The following is a 23,518-nucleotide window of genomic DNA, read 5'->3' as shown; positions in this document are numbered from 1 at the left end:
AAAAGAAGAAAAAACTTTTCTGGAGAGTTTCACCTTTTTCGGGACTATAATGTAGGTTCTAAAAAAATAATGTACACACAGACAGTCAAAAGAGACAAAATTCAATTGTTTAAATTATTTATACAAAAAAACATCCTGGTGTATCAGGAGCGTGTTCTCTACCCTCAGAGCATCACTGTTTTAATTATTTGTTCAAAATTTTAAGAAACTGTAGCCCTTGTACAAGTATATTCATGTACATACTTAAAGTCACAATGTGTGCTCAAATAACAGTTGAATAAAACACATTTCATGCGGACAAACACATTGCCGTACAAAATTACAGCAGTATAATAAAAGTACAGCAGGACTAAAAAATATTTTTGATACAAAACACCCTAGAAACACACTCTAAATAAAAAGCTACCAAAATGGAGACATCCAGTTCATGAGTGTTTTTCAGCTGCATGGGTATTTTCAATTCTGTACATTGTGAGTAAATAAAAGAAAAATTAAACAAAAAACCCTACAAAAAGAGTACATAGCACTTCAATTCAAACACGTAACTCTTTCACATTTAATTTATGTTTTCCTTCCCAGTTTGAAAGTAATATATATAGGCACAGTAATTAAATTCATGAACCATGTTTGGTTAACACCATTCCTTGTTCTTGCAAGGTTGCAACACGGGGTCACGGCAGTTCGTGAACAACTCCACTTTAATTCATGAACGAAGTCTAATTCTTGCAAACAAAGTGGAAACCATTCAGTTCTCTTATTCGCACTTTCTCCCTTTTCAGAGGTTTGCCACTGTGGAGCCGAGAGCTGCCAAATGTAGCTGTTAGCTGTCAGTTGGAACAAAGAGAAAGAATTGCTACTCACTATGAACTCTTTTTACTGTTCCTCCTCAACTTTATCTGGTCATGCCGACAATTAAACATCACTGCACATTGTTCTCAAGAAACTCCCAGATTGAAGGCAGGAAGCTTCACACAAAAATGACACCTGTTAAATCAAAATATCTGCAACTCTGAAGGTTCTCATTCCAAAACACGTTTAGATTTTAAAAAGTGGTAATTTGATCATAATTTCAGCACAATTTAAATATTCTTAATCCACCATTTACAGGAACAGACATACTTTTCTTAAAGATTGAGCATAATGATGTTGTTGGTTAATAATTCAATTTATGCTTTGAGAGAAATGTAAATAGAATATTGTCTCGACCTAATATTTGTATTTTATCAAATAATTGTTTATTTCAGTCTTAAAATTCAAGGGAAGTCCATAAACACAACTAACTAGGGTTTGGGGATAATTCAATATTATCATGTATCATCTCTCTATATTCATATTGAGACATTCATATATTGGTATTAAGTCAGAAACATATTTTACCAAAATCTGTTGCAGCATGAAATCTTATTTTTATAACATTTTGACATGTCACAGTAGGAAAAGCACAGGTGTAAATAATGAAAGTAATGATAGCTGAATTCCATTTAGCTGCTTCAGTTACAGGGTCCTGGTATTGTGCATGCTGGCTCACTGTCATGTCTACCTGGGACACTTGAATAAAAAAAAGGTTATTATAGTCCCTAAAATCTTACAACTTTGTAGTGTGTAAGTGTGTAGTTTTACTGTCATGCCTGAAAATATATAATACAGAGTTAATCTGTCTTTTAAAGCTACAGTATGTAAACAATGTTCATCTACTTGTCCATTTTGAAGTTATCCAGAAATCATTCATTTAGACAAATTTATAGGGTCTGAATTTGAAGAAATGTGCTTTTTTCGGTTGCATCCCAACTAGATGGTTTATGCTGTATCTTTACATATAAATTGTGTCTACAGCAGCTCTGCATATCAGATTGTTTTCGAGTAAAAAAAAACTTCAACCCTTGATGTTGGAGGAAACAGGAAATATAATAATGTAAAGGTAGCACCATCAGTGCAGCAAAAGGCATTTGACTTGTGGAGGTTCATTCTGGTTCCACTCATGGCTGGAAGTAGATGACTTCATGGTGTCATTTAGCTCTGTAATAAAAATCCATTAGCCCCTTGCCCTGATGTTTTATGTAGAGGGGTCTAAAGATCAAAAAAAGGCGATGACATCCTTTATTTCTTCAGACACTGGTACATCAGCGCTCGTGGATTCAGCATGTAACGCTCAGAGTTGAGTAGCTTGGTGAGATACTGCGGCACCGGAGGCCGAGGAGCCATGTAGGATAAGCCTGGACTGACGGCCATCACCTCCGCAATCTTCTGCTTCATCTCCTTTATTTCCCGGTCCTGCCTCATCACTTTATCTGAAGGACAAACAAAAGTAATACCTGAGGGCGTGGACAGTGCAGGATGTAGCATATCATAATATTCCAAGTCATTGTTGAACTATAACATGTGAAAAGCAGGATCCTTAGGAGTTATTCTCTCCCCTCAAGTTTTCCAACTATAAAAACTACCCTTATGTAAAGTCAATATGGCATTTGTCTCTGTGTTCTGAGACCAAAAACCTTTACCAAGACTACACAATGTTCTACATTTGTTATTTGAAACTTGTATTTGTGGATATTCTTCTTCTTATTCTTCTTACATTGAAATCTATCTTCCCATGCATAAAAACTCACCAAACTTTGCACATTGGTCCAGTCCTATGCTAAACTTCCTCAACTGGCTTTGTGGGCAAATAGTCCTGATGATGGCGCTATAGCAACCGTCTAAAGTTGAAAACTTTGAAAACTCATAAAACAGTCATACATGCTTGCACTTTGCAACTGTCACCAATATTTAGGCCCAACTGAGCAGAAATGTTCATATGCTTTGAGCTTCTCAAAAACTGTAAAACTAATTAAACTACTCCTGCCACAGTTTATGCTCAAATGACACCAAAATTGCTCCACTGCATCTTTAGACTGTCCTCCACAAACGATCCAGCCAGATTTTTGAAGCAGTAAGTCGAAAAAGTCGCACACCACAGGTATTAAGAATACACTCAAATTTAAAATTAAGTTGCACAATAAGACAATAGAAATGCTAAGAGAAAGAGTGGGGACCTTGAGCGATTTCCAGCTGTCGGCGGGCGTCTCCTAGAGCCGAGAACAGGTCCAGTTTGATGCGAGTCTCTGCGCTCAGGTTGTACTCCAGATGTTGAGCTTTCTCCTGCATGGCTGACAGAGTGGACAGCAGCATGTCCGTCTCTTTCTCCACACAGCGGTATTTTCCCAGAGCCTGAGTCCACAAACACATTGACAGTAAGAACACAGTAAAACGACAAAACATCAATCAACCTTGTGCGATGAACACCTGAGGGATTCTAGTGCTTTGGTTTCCTAAGTATTTTTGCCTTTTTAAAATATCATAGTCAGTGCTTCACTATGTTTCTTTTGCCTTCATTAACATGTGTTGAGGTTCATTCACTTAGGAAACCAATGAACCACAGAAGTAAACAGTTCCATGATGAATTGGCCAGCCATTCAAAAAACATGAAAGCTGCACATTATATTAGATACTCTGAGGGATGATTATTTCTGTGTTAACATTGACTTTTAACATTTTGAGGGAGGTGACCCATACTCTGAAATGTATTTATTAAAGCAGTGCAATGTTTTTTTTATGAAAGACCTGGCTTTTGTTTCAGCATGCTTCATGGAGAGTATGTCACTAAAATGAAATCAAATACCACACAGTACAACAATGTACACACCTGATGTCAAGACAACAAACACAACCATACAATATTACTGCATACTGATAGGATGACAAAGTGCAATGTGTTGACTGCATTCCATCATGACATTGTTTTTTTTTTAAATACTAAATGATCCCAATGAACGATTCAGTTTCAAGAGATTTTACAAACACAAAGAATTACAGACATAAAAATCAGAACTCAAACAGCAAAACGTCTACAAGACCAAACTGAGGACAACCAAGTACTGGAACACTTGAGACTCACAGACACTTAAACTCACAAGTTCATTCCCAAATAGTGTAAAAAAGATACCTCAACATCACTCTCTAGATCTACCACACGACTCTCTTTCACTTGACACTCGAGCTGTAGTTGTTTGTACTCTGTCTCTAGATCTTTAACTCTTTTCCTTAACATTTGGGTCTCACAGTGTTCCTGCCTGGTGTAGGAGACGGAGAAAATAACAGTTTTGAACAGTAAGTGAGGGGTTTCATTGGAAATAAAGACCAGTTTACACAGAAAGAAACATGGCATTAAATTTGCATTGGTCTTGCTTTTTTTTTAAATATTCCACACATGTAATGAAGACAGATACATAAAATGCAAAGAAATATATTACAATCTATGAAAAACGTCATGTGTGGAATTAAGGAATAGTTCGACATTTTGGCTTATTCACTTTCTTGCCGAGACTTAGATAACAAGACATACCACAAAGAAATAGTCCCAAACATAACTCCTGTGAAACCACAAGTGGTGTTTTTTTTACTCTTCGGTTTGTGCACAAATTAAACAAATGAGATATAACGTTTCAATTAGTGAGCTTTAGGGGGCTTGTAGGTAGCTAAGCTAATCAGCTGCTGGTTCCAGCTTCATACTGAACACACATACATGAGAGCGGTATCGATCTCCTCATCTAACTTTCAGCAAGAAAGCGAAAAAGCATTATTCAAACTATTTCATTACATGTTTGGACATACACTCACAGCAGCATTTAATTATACTGAGTAGCATACAAATGCAGATTCAGCTTTACTTTCCAGGTACAAAGCCACGTCAGTAACAGGAGTTTTAAAGGTTTAAGAGGTGTGATTTACCTGTTTGTTAGACTTCGTGCTGTGCTGGCTGCTTCCTCCAGTTTCTGAGCCTGAAGCTCAGCCAACTGTTTTTCAACAGAGACTCTGGCCTCCGTCTCTGATCTGGTCTTCTTCTCCAGCATCGCACTGCTCTGTTTGTCCCTCTGCTTGGTTTTAGTCAGACACAGAATCCTGAAGGAAAAGCATTAATCTCACTTTAGATAATATTGAAAATAAGACCATAAAAAATGGTTTACTGCCACATCCAAATAGACTTGTTTGAGACTAATTTCACAGTGTCTTGCAAAAAGACAGAATCCTTGTGGTTGCTGGAGAGCACCTTGTTTTAAAAAGTCTCATCAGAATCGCTGATCAAAGCTGTGCATAATGTGCCCATCTCAGACAATGATGTGGGTTTGATGTAGTAAATGTTGATATAGTTCATCTGTGAAGTTTTTAGAGCACAGTTGTTTTCAGTTTGCAGTGCATTTAGAGTATTATTAGAGTTTTTCCAGATAAAACTGTGGAGTCACATTTCTACTATTGAGTAAGAGAAAAGCACTACACAGGACATTAAACAGCATGACCAAGAAGGATTGTGTTTTAGTAGCCCCACACCATATAAATTATTATTATTATTTGTATACATTCTCGTGAATTTAAGATCTCATGCTGTGAAAGATTTCAGTAAGTTGTGACGGCCTGGCTCACATGTATTTAAGATGGCTGCAGGCTCTGGTATCTCTCTTCACCATGCACCACCCTGGGGACACTCCACCTCTACCCTTATCCATTATATTGTGACTTTTCCTTTTACACTTACCTCATGATACACTCATGGCACAACTGATATTACTGACTGAAGTTTATGTTCATTTGTAGTTTGGCCAAATAAAGGCTTTGAGTTGACATTTGTGTAAGCTTCCTCTTTTGTTACAAGAAGGAGCCAACGTGTAACATTCATTTATGGATGAGAATTGTGAGCCTCAATCCACTTAGCATGAACTATGACTTCATATTATAATAATTTTCATCAATCATTTTGAGGATAGAAACATCATTCCACAAATGGTTTGCTTTCACACAGATTGCCATAGTCTGAGCAGCATTTCATCCATGTCTTACTTTTTATTTATAGACTAATGTAATGTGTAAAACGGCCCATAGAAGGAGCCAAAGAGCTTTTCGCAGTGGATCTAGTGGATGACTCACTTGCTCTGGAGCAGCATGTTGGACTGTCTGAGCAGGGAAACCTCTGGTCTCAGGCTCCTCTCGCTGTTGGTCAAGTTGCAGATGTGACTTCGCAGCTCCTGCTCGCTCTGCCTGCTCACCTGCAGCTCACCCTTCAGCCTCCTCAGCTCCTGTTCCAGCCTGAAAGATAATAAAGGTGGAGTTACAGGGAAAGAGAGATTTTTTCTAATTGTACTTTCACATGCCTAATATCGAACTAAACTGAAGTTAATGGTGGCATACTTGGTCATCTGTTCAGTGTGGTGATTCTGAGCTGCTGTGGCACTCTTCTCTGTTACGTCCCGGTTGGGGCTGAGTGTTTTTGAGCTGGATCTCTGCTTCTTCTCAGTCCTCCCTGCAGGTGGTGAAGGAGTGTTCGTGCTGCCTCTGCGGGCTTTTGGCGAGGAGCTTTTAGCCGCCCGTGTGGCTTTGCTTCCTTGCTCATCTTGAGGTAGATTTTCCAGGGTTGTAGAGGATTCCGGTCCTCCTGCCCCACAGTGGAGCAGCTCTCTGGACTCACTAGGTTTGGATGATAATGGACGCCGGTTTAATTCAGCTGACCTCACCTCCTGTGTTCCCTTCTCCAATGCTTTCTCCTCACTGCGGATCTGGAGGCAGTCCACAGAGTGCACCTCATCATGGGCCACTACAGCGCCGTTCTGACACTGATACTGGGTCGACTCAGGCTTTATTTTCCACTTTGAGCCTGCAAGAACAGGCAGATAAAAAACAAAATGTCAATATCATCTTTCTAATATGATCTTAATTCTGCAGTATATGAACAGTGCAAAAACATTTGCAGTCTGCTGTCTTAGGTGTGAACAACAGTGGAGAAAGTTCAGTTTGTTGCATTTAGGTGTTATAAAGATTTGCTGCAGTCAAAAGGATTCCCCTAAGTAGGATGGACTCATCTGTACTCCTTTCCTCACTGACCTTTTCTGGTACGCATACCAGCAAATAATGCATAAATAATGATGTAAATGAGCAGCAGGACACTTATTAACGTTGTGCTACCACATATCAACAATAGTGCTGCCCCCTATTCGTTTTGGTCTTAGTCGACTGAGATTTCTTTAGTGGATTAATCATTTTTATGCTATTTCATGCTGAATTACTTATTTCCGAGAAACTTATGAGCACATCTCTGCTAAACACAAGATTTAAAGTAGTGCTTTTGCATGATTCTTTGTAGAGAAACTCAGTTTCACAGATCTGTCTATTAAATAAACTAATCGCGTGGTCGACAAGTATCTTTAGTCGATGACAACCCTAATCAACAACACCTTTGCAGACCCTTGTCTGTGTGCAATATCTGCTGCCACTTGAGTTATGTTGTCATCATTTTCCCTTGGGTGACAAAAGGGGAAAAAAGGGAGTAATTGCATTCTGTAAGAATTTCCTCATTTGCTGAAAAGGATGATTTCCTGGTCTTTTTTCAATGTTTAATCAATAAACAGTATAGGACTGAGTGGTTACTTTGAGTGCCAAACCTCTGATCTGATAAATTAGGAACATCCTGCAGATTGTAAGAATAGTAGATAGAAGTGTGTATTAATAAATGGTGCAAAAGACTTACTGCTGCTGCCATCTGTGCCAGTCTTGGGGTAAACCTGCAGGCCTGGAGGGAGCGAGTGCTGCAGGAGGTGCATGTGGAAATCATTCTCACTCTGCACAGCTTTCTGTATGCGCAGCTTGAAGATGTTGGTGAAGTAGCAGGTGGCATCAAACCCCAGATACACTACAGGATATCCAATGCTGAATGTGAATACAACAGGGGAAAACACAGTTAGAATGTGTGTGCCACATTAAAAAGCTATAAACTGGCTAACCAATTTCTATTATTATTTGTTAGTCTATTTATAGATGCATGCATAGTACTTATGGTGCACGAACATCTAAGCCGATTCATAATATCACACAGGGGATTAATAAAAGTTTGTTGCTGTTTTTATTACAGCTCAATTAATCTTACATAAGAAATCCTTAAAAAAAAAAAACAATTCTGAAAATTCTTCTAAAGGCAGAAAGGGTGATTTGTGTTACATCAACATACCAGTGTGCAGCAAAAAGATGAGACAGATTGGCATGAGAGGTTTTAAGGTCTCTGAGTCGAAGTGAAGCCTCTGTGTACACAAGCAGAATCCACAGGGACACCGTCGATATACAGATGCCTTTCTCTGCAGAAGAATATAACATAATAAGATAAAATAAGATAAGATAGACTTTATTAATCCCACACTGAGGAAATTCCTGTGCTACAGCAGCTCAAAAGAAAAAAATGTACACACATCAGAATAACACAAATACACATTAAATAGACATAGGAGAGAAAATATACAGAAAGTATTAAAAGAAATAGAAAAAATAGAATCAGTTATAATAATAGTAATAATACAAACATATTTACACAATAAACACCCTTATATAAACAGACAGTATATATACACAGATATACAATTGAGTAAGGTGCGGATGAATAGAAAAAACATATTGCACAGTAGGAGGTGACACAGAGTAATAAATAAATAAATATGCATAGTGCAGAATATTGTCCAGTGATGGCTCATATTGCAGAAACAGCTAGCAGTGCTACATTATGATGTTGCATTAAAGAGTCTGACTGCTGCTGGAATGAAGGATCAGATGTGAGGAGATGGAAAGAGTACTTATTCTAATAAAATCTCTGCTAATTCAATTAAATTAAATACTTCACTAAATAGGCTGCATATCCATTAAAAACAACGGTTAATTTGTATGAGAGGAACAGAGTATGGCATATTTTGTCATATGTGCGGTGAAAAACAGAACAAAACAAACAATAATCCACATACTCACCAGTGTGCCATATGTAATTAAATAACACATAGGTGCTTGCCACAAAGAACAGCCAGTGCAAAGGAACAAAAATTAAACAAAAGATGTCCAGAGTGAAGGCAGCACAAACAAAAACAACACAGATAACCTGCAAGCAAAAAAACAACAACATTAATTTCAGTAAAAAGCACTGGATTCATTTTGTAGGATTATCATTGTCTGGGCACACAATATGAAATCACACAGGAGGGGTTCTCACCAGCCCGTGGCAGTGGAAAGTGGTGTATACACTCCCAAAGAAGAGCCAGCACGGCCACAAGTACTCCAGTCTGAATTCAAGGATGAAATCTGCCAGCAGCACCAGCGTCCACATCATCATAAACTTCAGGAAGGTGTACGCACTGCAAACACACAGATGAAGTCTATCACTTTTATTATTATATATAAACCATCAGCAGAGGGGTGTATTCAGTGTGTACAAATGTGAAACTATTTAATTAAAAAAGTATTCTAGGCTCTGATTCCAGTAAATAAACACATTTCAGATGCAGCAAAGCCTCTTAAGCAAAGCATTAAACACACAGAAGCCAATACAAGACTGGGAATCGGATACATGTTGCTAAACCTATAATTGAGCAGCTGCATCTTAAAATTGCAGTCCGTCCTTTTAAGTAGAGGCACTAAAGAACAATGACTGTTCCCTCATTCATTTGATCAGGCGATCACGAGCCAAATAGGAGCTGTGGTTTTCTCCTTTGTTCTGCTCGTCCATAGACTGTTATCACATCACCCCTTCTTTGTTTGGTAACCATGGCAATATTTCAGCTGGAGGCGAGAGGGAGCACCACAGCACACTATTGCACATGCAAGTTTTAAATCTCCCTTTTGATGTCACTAATATAAAATGTATTTGAATTTATCTTACAGGTATTTTATACTAAAGAAAATACTAAATATGCAACAAACAAAAAGCAATATTTTATTGAAAGAGTAAGGGACAGCAGCTTAAATTCTTCATACGTTCAAATTAGCCTTATAATGTTAGCCTACTTAAAGAGCATATTTTAATTTATCTCATTTGTATTTTAGATATAACTGCCAAATATGCAACTTATTCCACAAAAAACATGTACTCTTCAAGACTTAGAAAGGAGAGAAATGGAGGACTACAGCATCTTAAATTCTAGAAAAATAGAGTAGGCCTATTTTAATTTTTCTTTATATTGCCAATAGAGTATTTTAATTTATTTTTATTTTCATCATAGCTGCCAAATATGCAAGGTATTCCACAATAAAAATTAGCAAGACTTGTAAAGGCTATTTGATTGCAAATTCATAAAAACAAAATAAGACAGTGTGTGTTTTCAAAATACTGTAGGCTATATTAAAATGTTTTTTATTTACTGTCTGACAGTAAATAAAAAACATTTTAATATGTGAAACAATGCACAATTAAAACAAGTGGTTTCTTTCTCCTGAGGCAGTCTTTTCTTGTCTGGACTCTGTCTAGACGCTTTCAAATTATGCTTATTTATGTGCAAAATGATCTGCTCTCCTTTGGGCTATTACATTTTCAGTTAATACAAACAATGCGTTAACCGTAGGCATAATCTGGCCTAATTGAGGACACAGTGTAAAATCAGATGTAACAACCCTGAGGAGAAGCAGGCCGACGTTAACTTGCTTGCTGCTGATTTCTGTCTTTCTGTCAACAATGTCGGGTGAAGTAACTCGCACAACATGTCTACGCTTCTGCCTGCGCAATCAAACTGTAATGGTGCGTATTAAAGCCCCAGGCTCGTTCATATAAAATGTGAGACACGAGATGAAGTGATGTGGGATGTGAGGCAGACAGGTGAGCAGGATGACGACGGCTGAAATTTACACAAAGACGAGGCACCATAACAAAAGCAGCCTCCGTCAGGGCGACGCGGCTCGCAGCGCTAGCTACCTTTCAGACAGCTTCTCCGTTATTTTCAGTTTTTTCATTTTCCGTAGTCTGCTCGCGTCCACATAACGTTTCTTCATCTTATGGCTTCTACCCCCTCCGTGCTGTTTGTTTTTACACCGCAGAAGCAGCGGCAGCGGAGACAGAAAAATGGCACAAATAAATGATGAAGATCTCTCCTTGTGGAAGAGGATGTTCAGCTCAACCTGTGATGATGTCTAGGAACAGATACAGGCTCACTACGGTTCTACGCATGCTCAGTGGATGTTGTACCTACAAGTGTTCATCGCAGGAGGGGAGCAGAAGAACACACTGTACAGACTGTACTTAATATGTATTCATTAACAATATAATATAGTAACAATCATAATATTACCAGCAGCTTTACAAATACACACTTTAAAATAATGCCAAGTAGCCCTATAATAAATACAACAATAAAACTAACAATGTATAATATAGTTTAAATATGAAATATATAGGCCTATCTAAGCCCACTGCATACAATATACACAGATATTGTGGATATAACAAGATACAAAACAAGCTACAAACATGTAGTGCAATACGCTGTGTTACAAAAATAGAGTAGTAAAAATATTAATATAAATGAGAATATATAAATATGAATTCAAGTTTAGAATACTGTAAGTGTTAAGTGTAAGTTGTGCAACAGCAGCAGTAGAATTGTGTGGTTTCCTGGGGATATTTGTCTATAGGATTAAGATGCAAAAGTGTATGTGTGTTTACATTACCATATCTTTTACATATTTTTATTCGATTTTTCATGTATTTTATTGTTTTACTATGTTAAACGTTGTACATGTTCTTTGTTTCCACTGACTGCAAAACAAATTTCGCCTTGAGGAGAATAAATCAAGATAATAAACACTATTTACAAGCGTGAGCGGGGCAAAAGGCAAATACAGACAACCCAGACAAAGATACTTAGCATTGAAGCTTGTGTCCCTCTGCTGATTACTGAACAGGTCAAATAGCCTAAAGTATTAAACCAGAGATTAGAAAGGAAATTTACTTTGGCTCAACGCCTCTCTGGACAAACACCGCCTGCAAGGGCAGGTGCCCTTTGACTGTATGTAAGATGTAAACTCACAAAGAGGAAGAACGCATTTGACAGGGTGGATTTGGCAGGAGTAGGGAGGAAACATTAATTCCATATGGACTTCCTAAAGCTGAGCCAAGAAACAGTTTTCGACCTCACCTGCTTGCTGTGTCGAGACTACTAATAATGTGTCATCCTTTTTTCCTAAATCTTTAATGTCCAAGCTTTAAGCAATTTCAATCTAAACTGTATTTCAACTTGGAAAAAAGGCAGGAACAATGGGGTTAAGAGTGTTGAACTGCAATGAAATTAGTTGATGCATCATGGTCTTTAAAATTATGACATATTTACAAAACCTTTGGGAAATGTAAAATGTATTTAAATATGGAGTTACTATTTATATAATGAATGCTGGGAAGCGAAACATTAGGCCTTGGACATCCAGAGTAGATTTTAAAGGTGCTGTAGGTAGGACTGTGAAGATCCAGGACTTAGCCAAAACATTTGAACATCGACAACTTCTCAGTCCCTCCCCCCTTTCAGATAAAGCCCAAAACGGTCTCCTAAACCCCTCCCCCCACAAGGGAGAATGAATGCGTGAGCATGAGTAGTGATTGACACGCAGTTAGACACCCCAGTCCTGACTGGTGCATCTGAACAGCTGTGGATTTTTGCAAATCGCACTACAGTCTGCCTGCTCGACTCAGCTCAACTCGGCCGCGTTGCCCCGTCCTCCTTTTTTTCCATTGCAGATTTAGTGCCGCTTCATGCGTGAGGCGAGCGTGGCTGGTCGTCATAGCGACGCCGCAGGAAACTGCCGCGACCTAACGCGACACACACACACACACACACACACACACACACAGAACATCAAATGCGTGTTGTTGTTGATTCTCGGCATGTGGCTGTTTCCACAGCCAGAGGACAAATTTTGTTTCAAAAGACAAAAAACACCGCTGGCTAAACTATTTTAAAATGGCGGGTTTGTTCAGGACACCCCTGTCTGTCGCTAGCAATGATGACACAGTGATTAGTGACGATTCTCTCCGATCAATCGGTAGTCTGCAGGTTTTCACGTCACCTTTTGGTATCGGCTTAGCTCACTTGGAACCTCAACGGAGGCGATACTAAAAAAACTACCTGTTAGCAGGTACCAGGGACTTTTTTTCATAATGGAAAACCAAAAAAGGCGAGTAGAGTCGAGGTGAGTCAAGCAGGTACCATGTAGTGGAAAAACGCCAGTAGTTTTATAAGTCTTACCTACTGCACCTTTAAAGTTGTTTAAAGTTGTCATTATTGGTGGCAGAATGAGCCCTCCATAACAAGGATGTCCTTAGTCAAGTCAGGCAGGCTGCAACTTTTCTTTCAAAATGCTAGATTTTACTTAAAAAAAATAAATAAAAAAAGATATAACTACTTACCCACATCTGAGGCTAGCACAGTGTGCCTCTCCTCAGGGGTCAGCCACACATGTTCTGGCTACACAGCAGGCTCCTGGTTCAAATAAGGCTGTGTTTGTATAATGCACACAGTCTACAACTGAGAAGCACAGATGGATCTACAGGCTCGGCTTGTTGGAATTTATCCAGACTGGAGTTTTTTTTTGTTATGAGTCGTTTCTGGGTTTCCACTCTGCACTTACAGAAGAGGTTGTTTTCATTTTGGTTAATTAAATAATCCACTCTAACTACAACATTAGATTTCCTATCACCACATTGTCACACACACACACTGCTACTGTGTTTAAATTAGTGCCGCTTCATGTGATAACAAACTTCTTTCATTTAAAATAAACACTTGGGCTGAATTTCTGTAGTCTTGTCTGCATGCCAAGAGAGGCTCACTCTTCATACCACAGCATAAACAAGTCATACAAAAGTGAGCACATGTTTCTGATTTGTTACTAGTGCAATCCCCATGAGGTTAACTAAGAAGACAGATGAGAGCACTACCTGAAGGGAGCGGACAGGGGGAGGGGTGTTATTCTCCCAGCAGAGGCGATAACGGGATGAGTTTTTCCTCTGCTACTTCGTCCAGCGATAGCAGAGGTCTTCTGGCTTGGCCGAGCTTGATAAGCCCAGCGGTGTCATCCTGTGGGGCTTATCAACTCCAGCAGCGAGCCTCAACAGTTGGTCCCAAGGCTAGAGAATGTTTATGACTTTGGCGTCAGTTTGTCGAACTTAAAAGTAGACTGTGTAATATGGCTAAAATAATGACTTTTCACATTATCTGCATTGTTGTAGATTTTATATAAATTATCAATGTGACTTGGTGAATCTTGCAAGTTGAAGTTTCAGCAGCCAAGATTGGCCAGCTTTGCAGATACGTCATGGCTGAGTTAAAATCTGATATGTTAACACAGTTTACTACAGCTCCGCCAGACAGCTTGTCAGACAGCATGTCTGGTGAGAGAGAAAGTAATCAAGTGCAGAGGATACATTTCCCTTGCTATTTCTTTCAACTAAGTAGTATTAAGAAAGAAAGAAAAGAGAAAGAGATCAGGACAAGAACAGAGAGAAGTAAATAAGTTGGCAGAAACACAAAAAGTACATTTTGCAGGAAGACACTGGTAGATCAGTTACATCAGTCTGTCCAGGCTGTAGACAGCTCATTTAGTCTGAGCTGTTATCTCGCCACATCACAGTCACTTTGGATTAGAAACAGGATGCTGAAAAAAAAGAGCTCACTCCATTGAAATCTGACCAAAGATCTCAGCGCTAAGTGCAAACTGTATTTGATTTACTATGTTCAACTGACTTTAAAACCAAGATTAAACACTCCATTACACTTGGTCAGCTAGCCTATGAAAATAATAGTCAAGTTTGTTTTAAACAGGATTTTGCCCTGTACCAGGACCAATCAGAATGTGTTTCTGAATCACTTGTGATTGTTGTTTATTCACATCTCTTACCTGGTGTAAACACAGGTAAGATGTTGACTACAAGAAAGCATATTTTACACAAAGGTTAAATAGGTCTTGTCACTCTCACAAAAAAATGTGCATTTTGGTTAATGTGTATATAATAGCAGTTTGCATTAAAATATAGCAAAATCTACACCAAACCTTCATTCGTAAAAATAAAAAAAACGGTAACATTTTGTAATGTAATATAAAATATAAGCATTTCTTTACCCTTTGGTATGGTCTCAAAGGGTTGTGTGGCTATAAAACACTTGTATTTGACTTTTCCTGTCCTGTTCATTGGCCTGATTTTACTACCAGTTTCTTTTCTTTTTTGAAGTTTTGCAGAATTGTCCAATGTTGATGTCCTTGACTGGTGATAGGGTTGGATTAAAATGTATATTCCAGCAACCCATGCCAGCACAGTGCACAGTCAGCCTTCTTTGATTTTCCATGGTTTGTGTTGACTGTAATGGATCAGGTTTTAGTTACTTTACACCCACCTAACATTGATATTTTTGCTTATGAGTCATGAAAAAGATTGCCTACTATTATCAGGTAAGTTTGTTTTGTCAACACTCCCATCCTAATGCCTGTGTGACTAAAACAACGGTCCTGGATCAAGGCTATAGGTCTCATACTCCACACTGTTTTGAAGTGTCACCTGTGAGAAGTGGGCTCCTGCCCACTGAGGCTACACAAACATTCAGACCTCCCTCTAATGAAAAGAGAGCAGCTTCCTTCCTTTCATTGAGTGCTTTAAGATGCAGCACAACAAAACTTGCTAAAAGGCTCGTCAGCTCGCCTCTTAAGCTTTCATCACAAATACAGGAACATTGCAGCCCCTCCGTCAAACTAAAGCCCACTGAAAACAGATCTACTCTGCCACATGCCAAAGCACTGACAGATCACTTTCAATGATAAAGGCCTGAAGGAAGGAGGATTGTAGCCATGGCAAACACTTTATTTCTAATCTGTATGTGGTAGCTGGTTCTATAGTAACCACATACTTCCCTATATTGTCCTGAGAAGCTAATAACATATGGACTGGGTGCACAGTATGGGGCTTTTGTGTGCCCTGTGCGCCCTAGTGCCTCTTAGTGGTTATTGTTTTATGAGCTACCGTGATGGCTGAGAGTTCAACCAGTGGCCAAAGACTAAGCTCTCCCAGCACACCCAGCTAAATAAAACATGCCTGGTTCACGTCAGCCATCAGCAGACGGGTGTTGTTCTTTCTCCAAGCCGCTGTCTGTTTGATAGTTATTCTCACTCAATAGCCCTCCAGCAAATGCACATTACACAAACATTTGGAGAGGGGTCCCAAGGCAGCAGTGGAGGAAATGGTTAAAGTGGGTGTGGTTGTATCCCAAACACAATGTAGTGCAAAAGATTCATTCACACACAACTACAACTGTGGAAAAAAATAAAAATGTATTGACTTAAGAACTCAAGAAATAGTTTGCCGTTGTGAAGCAGCTTCTAATCTATTTTTGTTTGGGACGACAGAGGTGTAATGATACAGTCAAGGGTTTGTTACAGTAGGGTTAATGCACAATTCAGGGCTCATGGATTGATACACATTATATTTTTGATTAAGTTGGAAGGAAAACAAAAATGAATAAAATTGTGTTTTTTTTCTTTACAAAGTGCCACTTTCTAATATGCTACCTTTATAAACGGTTTATAAGTTCAAACTAATGGCTTTATTCATTCATGGAAATTCTAATTAGTAATAATTCTTTAAAGCCATTAATAAGAACCCATTTTAAATGTATGTTATTTATGTAAGCATAAAAGTAATATTTTCTCTTTTATTGTTTGTTCAACTGCTCCCTTTTTTAATTTGATATTTCATTTTATCACTAATGTTTTTTGGGCAATATCATCATTACTATGCCAACAGAGAATGCAGACTTCAACAATATATTGTGCCATGATATATTGTTATACCTGTACAGGATGTCATTCGTCAACTTCAAGGTAGGGCTGGGAGATAGGGAGAAAATCAGATATCACGATATTCTTGACCAAATACCTCAATATCGATATTGCGGCGATATTCTAGGGTTGACAATTGGTGCTTTAACAAAATATCTTCACACTTAGATTTTAGATAAATAATCATCAGTAATGTGGATATAATGTCTAAGTGGGGAAAAGGCAAATAATAGAACAGCTAGAACAGTCTGGTAAGTTCAGAAAAGTACATCACTTTACTGCAATGCAGCCTTTAAAACCAGGAAAAGACAACACTTACGTCATATCACAATATTACGATATGCAAAATCTAAGACGATATCCAGCCTCATATCACGATATCGATATAATATTGAATATTGCCCAGCCCTATTTCAAGGCAACCACATCTTGTGCCGCGCTTAGAATCACATTTCTGCTCAGAAACTCAACGTGTTCTTACATATTTATATATCATATAATAAAATATATCAAACATATTCTCGGAGACACCTTCTATTTTTTTTCAAAGATTGGCTCCTGTGCCTTATACAAACTTCCTTATTAACTTTTTTATTCATTATTTCTGTATGGAAATATTTGAGAATTGATGCAAAAATGCAATAACTGTATATCTGTCCTAGTGCATTATTACCCGAGGAGGCCCAACGCCCTAACAAATATTGCATGTGAGCATGTTATTTTCTCCAGAGCACTGTTCTCTGCAGTCTTCTGGCTATTTTTTCCACTCTTTGCCTGAATAATAAATACGCCCCACGGGTCTTTACATCTGCTTATCGCTGCTGCCACAGTAATCTGACACAGACGTTTGCCGAGCCTGACATTTTCACTGAAGATGGGGAGAACATTCCTTTTTCTCATGCTGTTAAATCTGTTTTCCATTAGCCGTGTCAGACAGATGCATCGACATAATCCATAAGCTTCACTCAGGAATGGCTTGGTCATGCAAGGGTCAATAGCTCACAGTTCATTATTTAAGTGGCAACCAATGCACTCATGGTACAGCAGTTATGTGACATGGGAGAAGTTTGAAAGGACAAAGTTCAGGACTGGGTTGCATCAGCTTTTTGTTGATTCATAAATGCCCCAGTTTCACTGCATAGTACGTCGCAGCTCTACCTGTACTCAACTCATTTCGCTCTTTTTTGGTTATCCATTTGCAAAAGTTGTGGATAGTGCCTGGTACTTTTTTTAGTACTACCTCGGTCGAGGTTACAAGCTAGCTGAGCCAATGCTAGAAGGTGGAGTTAAAAGTGAAAAAATGAAATATAGAGAAGCACCAGATACCAAACGTGAGTTGTGTCGAGTCGAGCTGAACCATGTGATGAAAATTAGGCATTAGTTTGTGTGTAAAGTTCTTAGACACTGTACTAGTTGGTTTGAAACTCTTGATTCACTATATCGGGTTGCACCAGTAAAACTTAAGGAATGTCCTAGATAGTAAAGACTAATTAAAAATTGAATTAAAAGCTCAACTATGTAAACAGGAAGTCACTGTAGCATAGGCAGCGCTAGGCTATAAGCACCCCTAAAACTCATCTCAGCACCCCTGAAAAATAAAGTCCTTATCATTGTGATTTTGTGAAATCATTTAGTGCTCAAACGTTATTACTTCTGCAAACCTGATTTTAGCGATGGAATAGGATAAATGACGACAGGCTCAGCTCAGTTGTAGCCTAAAGTCAACAGCCTATCTGCGATTCCCTGAACGAGGGCACCTCAGCCTACTCTTCAGTCTGCGCAGATAACTTTGGGGAATTCGGTCATCAGAGTATGGTTACTTTCAACCACTGAATGGTATGGCTAATGGAGTGAAAATTAAATCTAATCGAATGAACACGTTAAGTAGGCTACAGGTGTAGTATTTGTGGAACCAATCTGTGATTCCCTGATCACAATGATGGCAATTATATCTGAATTAGCCTAGCTTATTCACCACGGAGTCCAATTTTGTTGTGCAACGTTAGACAAAATTGCTAACTGTACGAAAATGTAGCTTAGGAGTAGCCTATAACGAGTTTTATAACGAGTTGCTTCCTACTTCTTACAGTGCAGACGCTTTGCTGCTTGCTCCTGTCTCTGCTTGCATATTTCTGCTGATAATCTTACTTTTCCTCTGAGAGAAACTATGAGCAGCGGCTCTTGGATACTTATAAATCACTGGACTATACATTTTTTGTAGACATAGTAGGCTATTGCCATATTTCAACATTTTTCTGCGTGAGCGTGGCCTACCAATTGCTCAAGCCTGTCCTAAAGTGATTGTAGCTAAAGCTAATTAGCAGCAAGATGCCTCCTTTCTCCATGGAGGACTACTACAAACTCCTTCAGAAGATTGTTATTCTGGAAACCAAAATTCAGCGGTTAGAAGTAAACCTGGAAGTGAACGGATCATGTGGGAATGACACCACTTTACCATTGACCCAAAACAATGGACAGAAGCATGCCAACACACGGCTACCTAGCACCAGCAAGACTACGGACAAACAGGAGGGCTGTGGAATAAGTAATACTGTTATGGGTGGCTCTGTTCTGGGTGTTTTTGTTCCTTGTTTGTCTGTGTGTCTCTATGTGTGTGTGTGTGTTTGTGTGTGTGTTTGTGTGTGTGTGTGTGTGTGTGTGTGTGTGTGTGTGTGTGTGTGTGTGTGTGTGTGTGCGTGTGTGTGTGTCGGTGTTCTTCCACCTGGAGGGCTGGAGGCGTGCCCAGGAGAAGTAGGTCAAGGGGCGTGGCCGACTCAACTTGCACAGCCGTTTTCTCCACAGCTGCAGCTCATCTACAAGAATCATCCTGCAATACTTAAACCCGGGCTGATCACCCCTTCGGCGCCAGTTCGTTATCAACACACTAGTGGTAACTTGGCTCTGAGTTTCTTGCTATCTCCAGTTGTGTCCTTGTTAATTTTTGCTCTCTAGTTTTTGTCTCGATTCTCTGTAGCTTATACTTACCCTGTGTTTTTGTGTAGTGTCCGCTCCGACCTGCTGCTACCTCCGCTGTGCCTTCAACCTCCAGTCTCACCACCCAGCCCTATTCTCCACCTGTGGAAACTACCCGAACTCATCTCTGCCTGTCCGCCTCGAGTCTCAGCCACCTTGGATCCTCCTCCCTCAGCTCGTTTTGGAACTCGGACAGCCAGGAGTCTCCCCGCTCAGACATTATCCTCACTTTCAACTGAGTATTATTTTTTGTTCATTAAAACCTTTACAAACCACTGTGTGTGTGTGTGTGTCTGTGTGTGTGTGTGTGTGTAATCTCTGCGTTCTGGGTCAGAACAAGCCCTAACAGAACGAACTGGCCATGGACCCTGCAGAGATTTCACAGTTACCAGACGAAGACGGCATTTTTCGAGCCATTAAAAATCAAGGAGCTCTGTTAGGACAACACGACCAGTTAATCCATAAATTACTGGAAACCAACCAACCAACAATTATTCAATCAAGTAACTCAGCTATCTTCACAAATTGCTAATCTGTCTCTTCCCAGTGTTCCTAGTGCTCCACCCAGCTCTGTTTCTCCTCCCACTCAGCCAGCATCCTCAGCCATTTCTCCGGGAGCCCCCAGTGACATCTCCTGAACCGTTCTCTGGAGAGTTGAGCAAGTGTCGTGGTTTCCTGCTTCAATGCGGGTTAATTTTTCAACCGAAGCCACTGTCGTTTGCCTCTGAATCATCGAAGGTACACTATGCACTGGGGTTACTCAGGGGAAAGGCACTAGTTTGGGCAGAAGCTATGTGTTCTAATCAACATCTTTCCGGGTTAACTTTTTCAGATTTTTTTCCTCACGTTTGTGTACCGTTTTTGACCACCCTGATCATATCGGAAATGCTTCCAAGAGATTGCTGGACCTCAGACAGGGTACACAGAGTGTGGCTGAATACTCTGTTGATTTTTGGACATTAGCAGCCGATTCTAAATGGAATGATGGACTACAGGGAGTTTTTGTTCATGGTTTGAATCACACTGTCAAAGATGAGTTGGCTCTCCGCGATGAACCCAGTAACCTGCATAGTCTTGTTTCTTTGGCTATCAAGATTGATAACAGGATCCGAGAGAGGAGACGGGAGAAGTGTGGACCCGCACCCGTTTCCATTCGGGTTCCCAGGACACCTAGACCCAGTTCATACTCTCCCCGCAGAGAGCTGTCAGCAGCACCTGTCCCCGCTGCGAGAGATGAGGAGGAGCCCATGCAACTGGGTGGAGCGCGGCTTTCCCCAGCTGAACGCTTACGCCGCCGTCAGGCAGGTGAGTGCCTGTACTGTGGCAACCCCTCTCATTTTCTCGCTAACTGCCCTGTACGCCCAAAAGAGCAGGCTCGTTAGTGAAAGTGGGTACACTAGCGAGCCCCATGCCCATATCTCAGCCCACATCCCCTCGTCTGTCGCTCCCTGCAACTATTCAATTGGGTACGCTGTCACTACCGTTATCCGCCCTTATTGATTCGGGGGCAGAAGATAACTTTATTGACTTTAATTTGGCTAAACAGGCTGACATTCCCCTCGAATCGCTCCCATCTCCTATCACTGTCACCACCATTGACAGTCAGTTTCTGGCTAAAGTCACTCATCAAATCATTCCGGTTACACTCGTTCTCTCTGGTAACCATCGAGAGGAAATCACTTTTAAAGTAGTATCAGCCTCCTCATCCCCTCTCATTCTCGTTTTTCCGTGGCTCAGGTTACACAACCCTCAAATAAACTGGCAACACAAAACCATCAACAGTTGTCACTCCTCGTATCTCGGTTCTGCTATTCCCCCCAACGTTAACACTCCTGTGTCAGAGAAACTGCCCGATCTATCATCAGTGCCCAAGGAATATCAGGACCTAGCGGAAGTGTTCAGTAAGGAGAAAGCATTATCTCTACCACCACATAGACCTTACCTCCCTTGCCAGTGAGCCGACTTTACCACTTGTCCAGACCTGAGAGAGAGGCCATGGAGAAGTACATCGGAGAGTCCCTGGCTGCTGGTATCATCCGTCCTTCCTCCTCACCAGTTTGGGCGGGGTTTTTCTTTGTGGATAAAAAAGACAAGACGCTATGTCCTTGTATTGATTTCTGTGGGCTGAACATTACCATAAAGAATAAATACCCATTGCCACTAATCAATTCTGCTTTTGAGCCACTTCAGGGTGCCACAGTGTTCTCTAAACTGGATCTGCGCAACGCCTATCATCTCGTCAGGATTCGACAAGGAGATGAATGGAAAACAGCCTTCAATACACCACTTGGACACTTCGAACACTTCGCCTTTCGGACTCACTAATGCTCCAGCTGTATTCCAGAACATGGTGAATGATGTGTTAAGGGACGTGTTAAATCGTTTTGTTTTCGTCTACCTAGATGATATTCTGATTTTTTTCGAAGTCCCTGGAAGAACACATTTCCCATGTCCGTCTCGTCCTACAACATCTGTTGGAGAACAAACTTTTTGTTAAAGCCGAGAAGTGTGAGTTTCACCGAGAGTCTGTCCCCTTTCTTGGGTTCATTATTGAGAAGGGTCAGGTCTCGGCAGACCCAGACAAGATCAAGGCAGTAACTGAATGGCCCATCCCCCAGTCTCGTAAACAGCTACAACGTTTTCTGGGGTTTGCTAATTTTTATAGGAGATTCATTCAGGGTTTTAGGCAGGTGGTAGTTCCCCTCACCAAACTTACCTCCCCTAAAGTTCAGTTTGTGTGGACTCCTGAAGCCGATGTAGCCATGAGGACTCTTAAAGAACTGTTTTCCACATCCCCTGTGCTCATTCACCCCGATACTTCCTTGCCTTTTGTGGTAGAAGTGGATGCTTCAGACTCCGGAGTTGGAGCGGTTCTTTCTCAACGCTCCCCCACTGATCAAAGACCCCATCCTTGTGCCTTTTTCTCAAAGAAATTATCCCCAGCAGAGAGACACTATGACGTGGGAAACCGGGAGTTGCTGGCCGTTAAACTGGCCCTGGAAGAATGGAGGCATTGGCTGGATGGGGCTGAACAGCCTTTTGTGGTATGGACCGACCACACGAACCTGGCCTTTATCCAATCATCTAAGAGACTGAACTCTCATCAGGCCAGATGGGCCATATTTTTCAGTAGGTTTAATTTTACTCTTACTTACCGTCCTGGATCTCGTAATGTAAAACCAGATGCTTTGTCCCGCCAGTTCTCCATCTCTGACGAGTCCAGTGAACCTGAGTCCATCCTGCCCTCTACCTGCATTTTGGCCACAGTTCGCTGGGAGATCGAATCCCTGGTCAAGACAGCTCAAGCATCAGACCCTGGACCCACAGATGGACCAGTTGGGCGGCTCTATGTTCCTGTGGCTGTGCGGTCCGCAGTGTTGCAGTGGGTCCATTCTTCGCGTTTCACCTGCCATCCAGGGATGCTACGTACCCTTATGTTGCTGAAAAGACATTTTTGGTGGCCATCAGCTGAAGCTGACGTCCGGGCTTTCGTGGCAGCATGTACCATCTGTGCCCGAGGAAAAGCATCCCACCAGTCTCCCTCGGGTCTGCTGCATCCCCTGCCGGTTCCGAGTCGTCCCTGGTCACACATAGCCCTGGACTTTGTCACTGGTCTCCCGGTGTCTGAAGGTAGTGATACAATACTCACCATCGTGGACAGATTCTCTGCTCACTATGTAGCATTACTGAAATTACCCACTGCCAGTGAGGCAGCGGACCTCTTAGTCTTACATGTCAGAACAAGCTCTAACAAATACATCAACAAGTGGTAGTCCTCCCTGGAACTCTTTTGGTGCAAAGCCCAAGAGTAAATCCTTTTCCTGGGAAGGACGACTAACGGGCAGGGCACAGCGCCCTGAGATTTGTGATATGAACGGCTGGTCTGCATTACCATCCAGGCAGA

The 23,518-nt window shown here is 40.6% G+C and overlaps 1 protein-coding gene across 3 annotated transcripts; it reads right to left on the bottom strand.

The window, feature by feature from the left end:
• Nucleotides 1-687: 687 nt before the first annotated feature.
• On the bottom strand, nucleotides 688-13,715 carry si:dkey-12h9.6 (macoilin-1). Of its 3 annotated transcripts, none has more exons than XM_031322515.2 (11): nucleotides 13,223-13,715; nucleotides 9,050-9,191; nucleotides 8,812-8,938; nucleotides 8,030-8,153; nucleotides 7,553-7,731; nucleotides 6,220-6,682; nucleotides 5,959-6,117; nucleotides 4,768-4,938; nucleotides 3,983-4,109; nucleotides 3,033-3,207; nucleotides 688-2,288 (listed from the first exon to the last, which is right to left on the bottom strand). In XM_031322515.2, exons 2-11 carry the CDS (start codon nucleotides 9,167-9,169, stop codon nucleotides 2,098-2,100), a joined length of 1,836 nt encoding a protein of 611 aa, XP_031178375.1. In that variant the 5' UTR covers nucleotides 9,170-9,191; nucleotides 13,223-13,715; the 3' UTR covers nucleotides 688-2,097. The 3 variants fall into 3 exon arrangements, with proteins under 3 accessions (XP_031178375.1, XP_035851426.1, XP_031178374.1); XM_035995533.1 differs by lacking the exon at nucleotides 13,223-13,715 and adding an exon at nucleotides 10,742-11,123 and having other exon boundaries at nucleotides 7,556-7,731; XM_031322514.2 differs by lacking the exon at nucleotides 13,223-13,715 and adding an exon at nucleotides 10,742-11,122.
• Between the last annotated feature and the right edge of the window lie 9,803 nt (nucleotides 13,716-23,518).

The sequence above is a fragment of the Sander lucioperca genome, chromosome 19 (assembly GCF_008315115.2).
Source record: "Sander lucioperca isolate FBNREF2018 chromosome 19, SLUC_FBN_1.2, whole genome shotgun sequence".
NCBI classification, from domain to species: Eukaryota; Metazoa; Chordata; class Actinopteri; order Perciformes; family Percidae; genus Sander; species Sander lucioperca.
The sequence above is the reverse complement of the archived record's forward strand: the minus strand, read 5'-3'. Positions and strand labels throughout refer to the sequence as shown.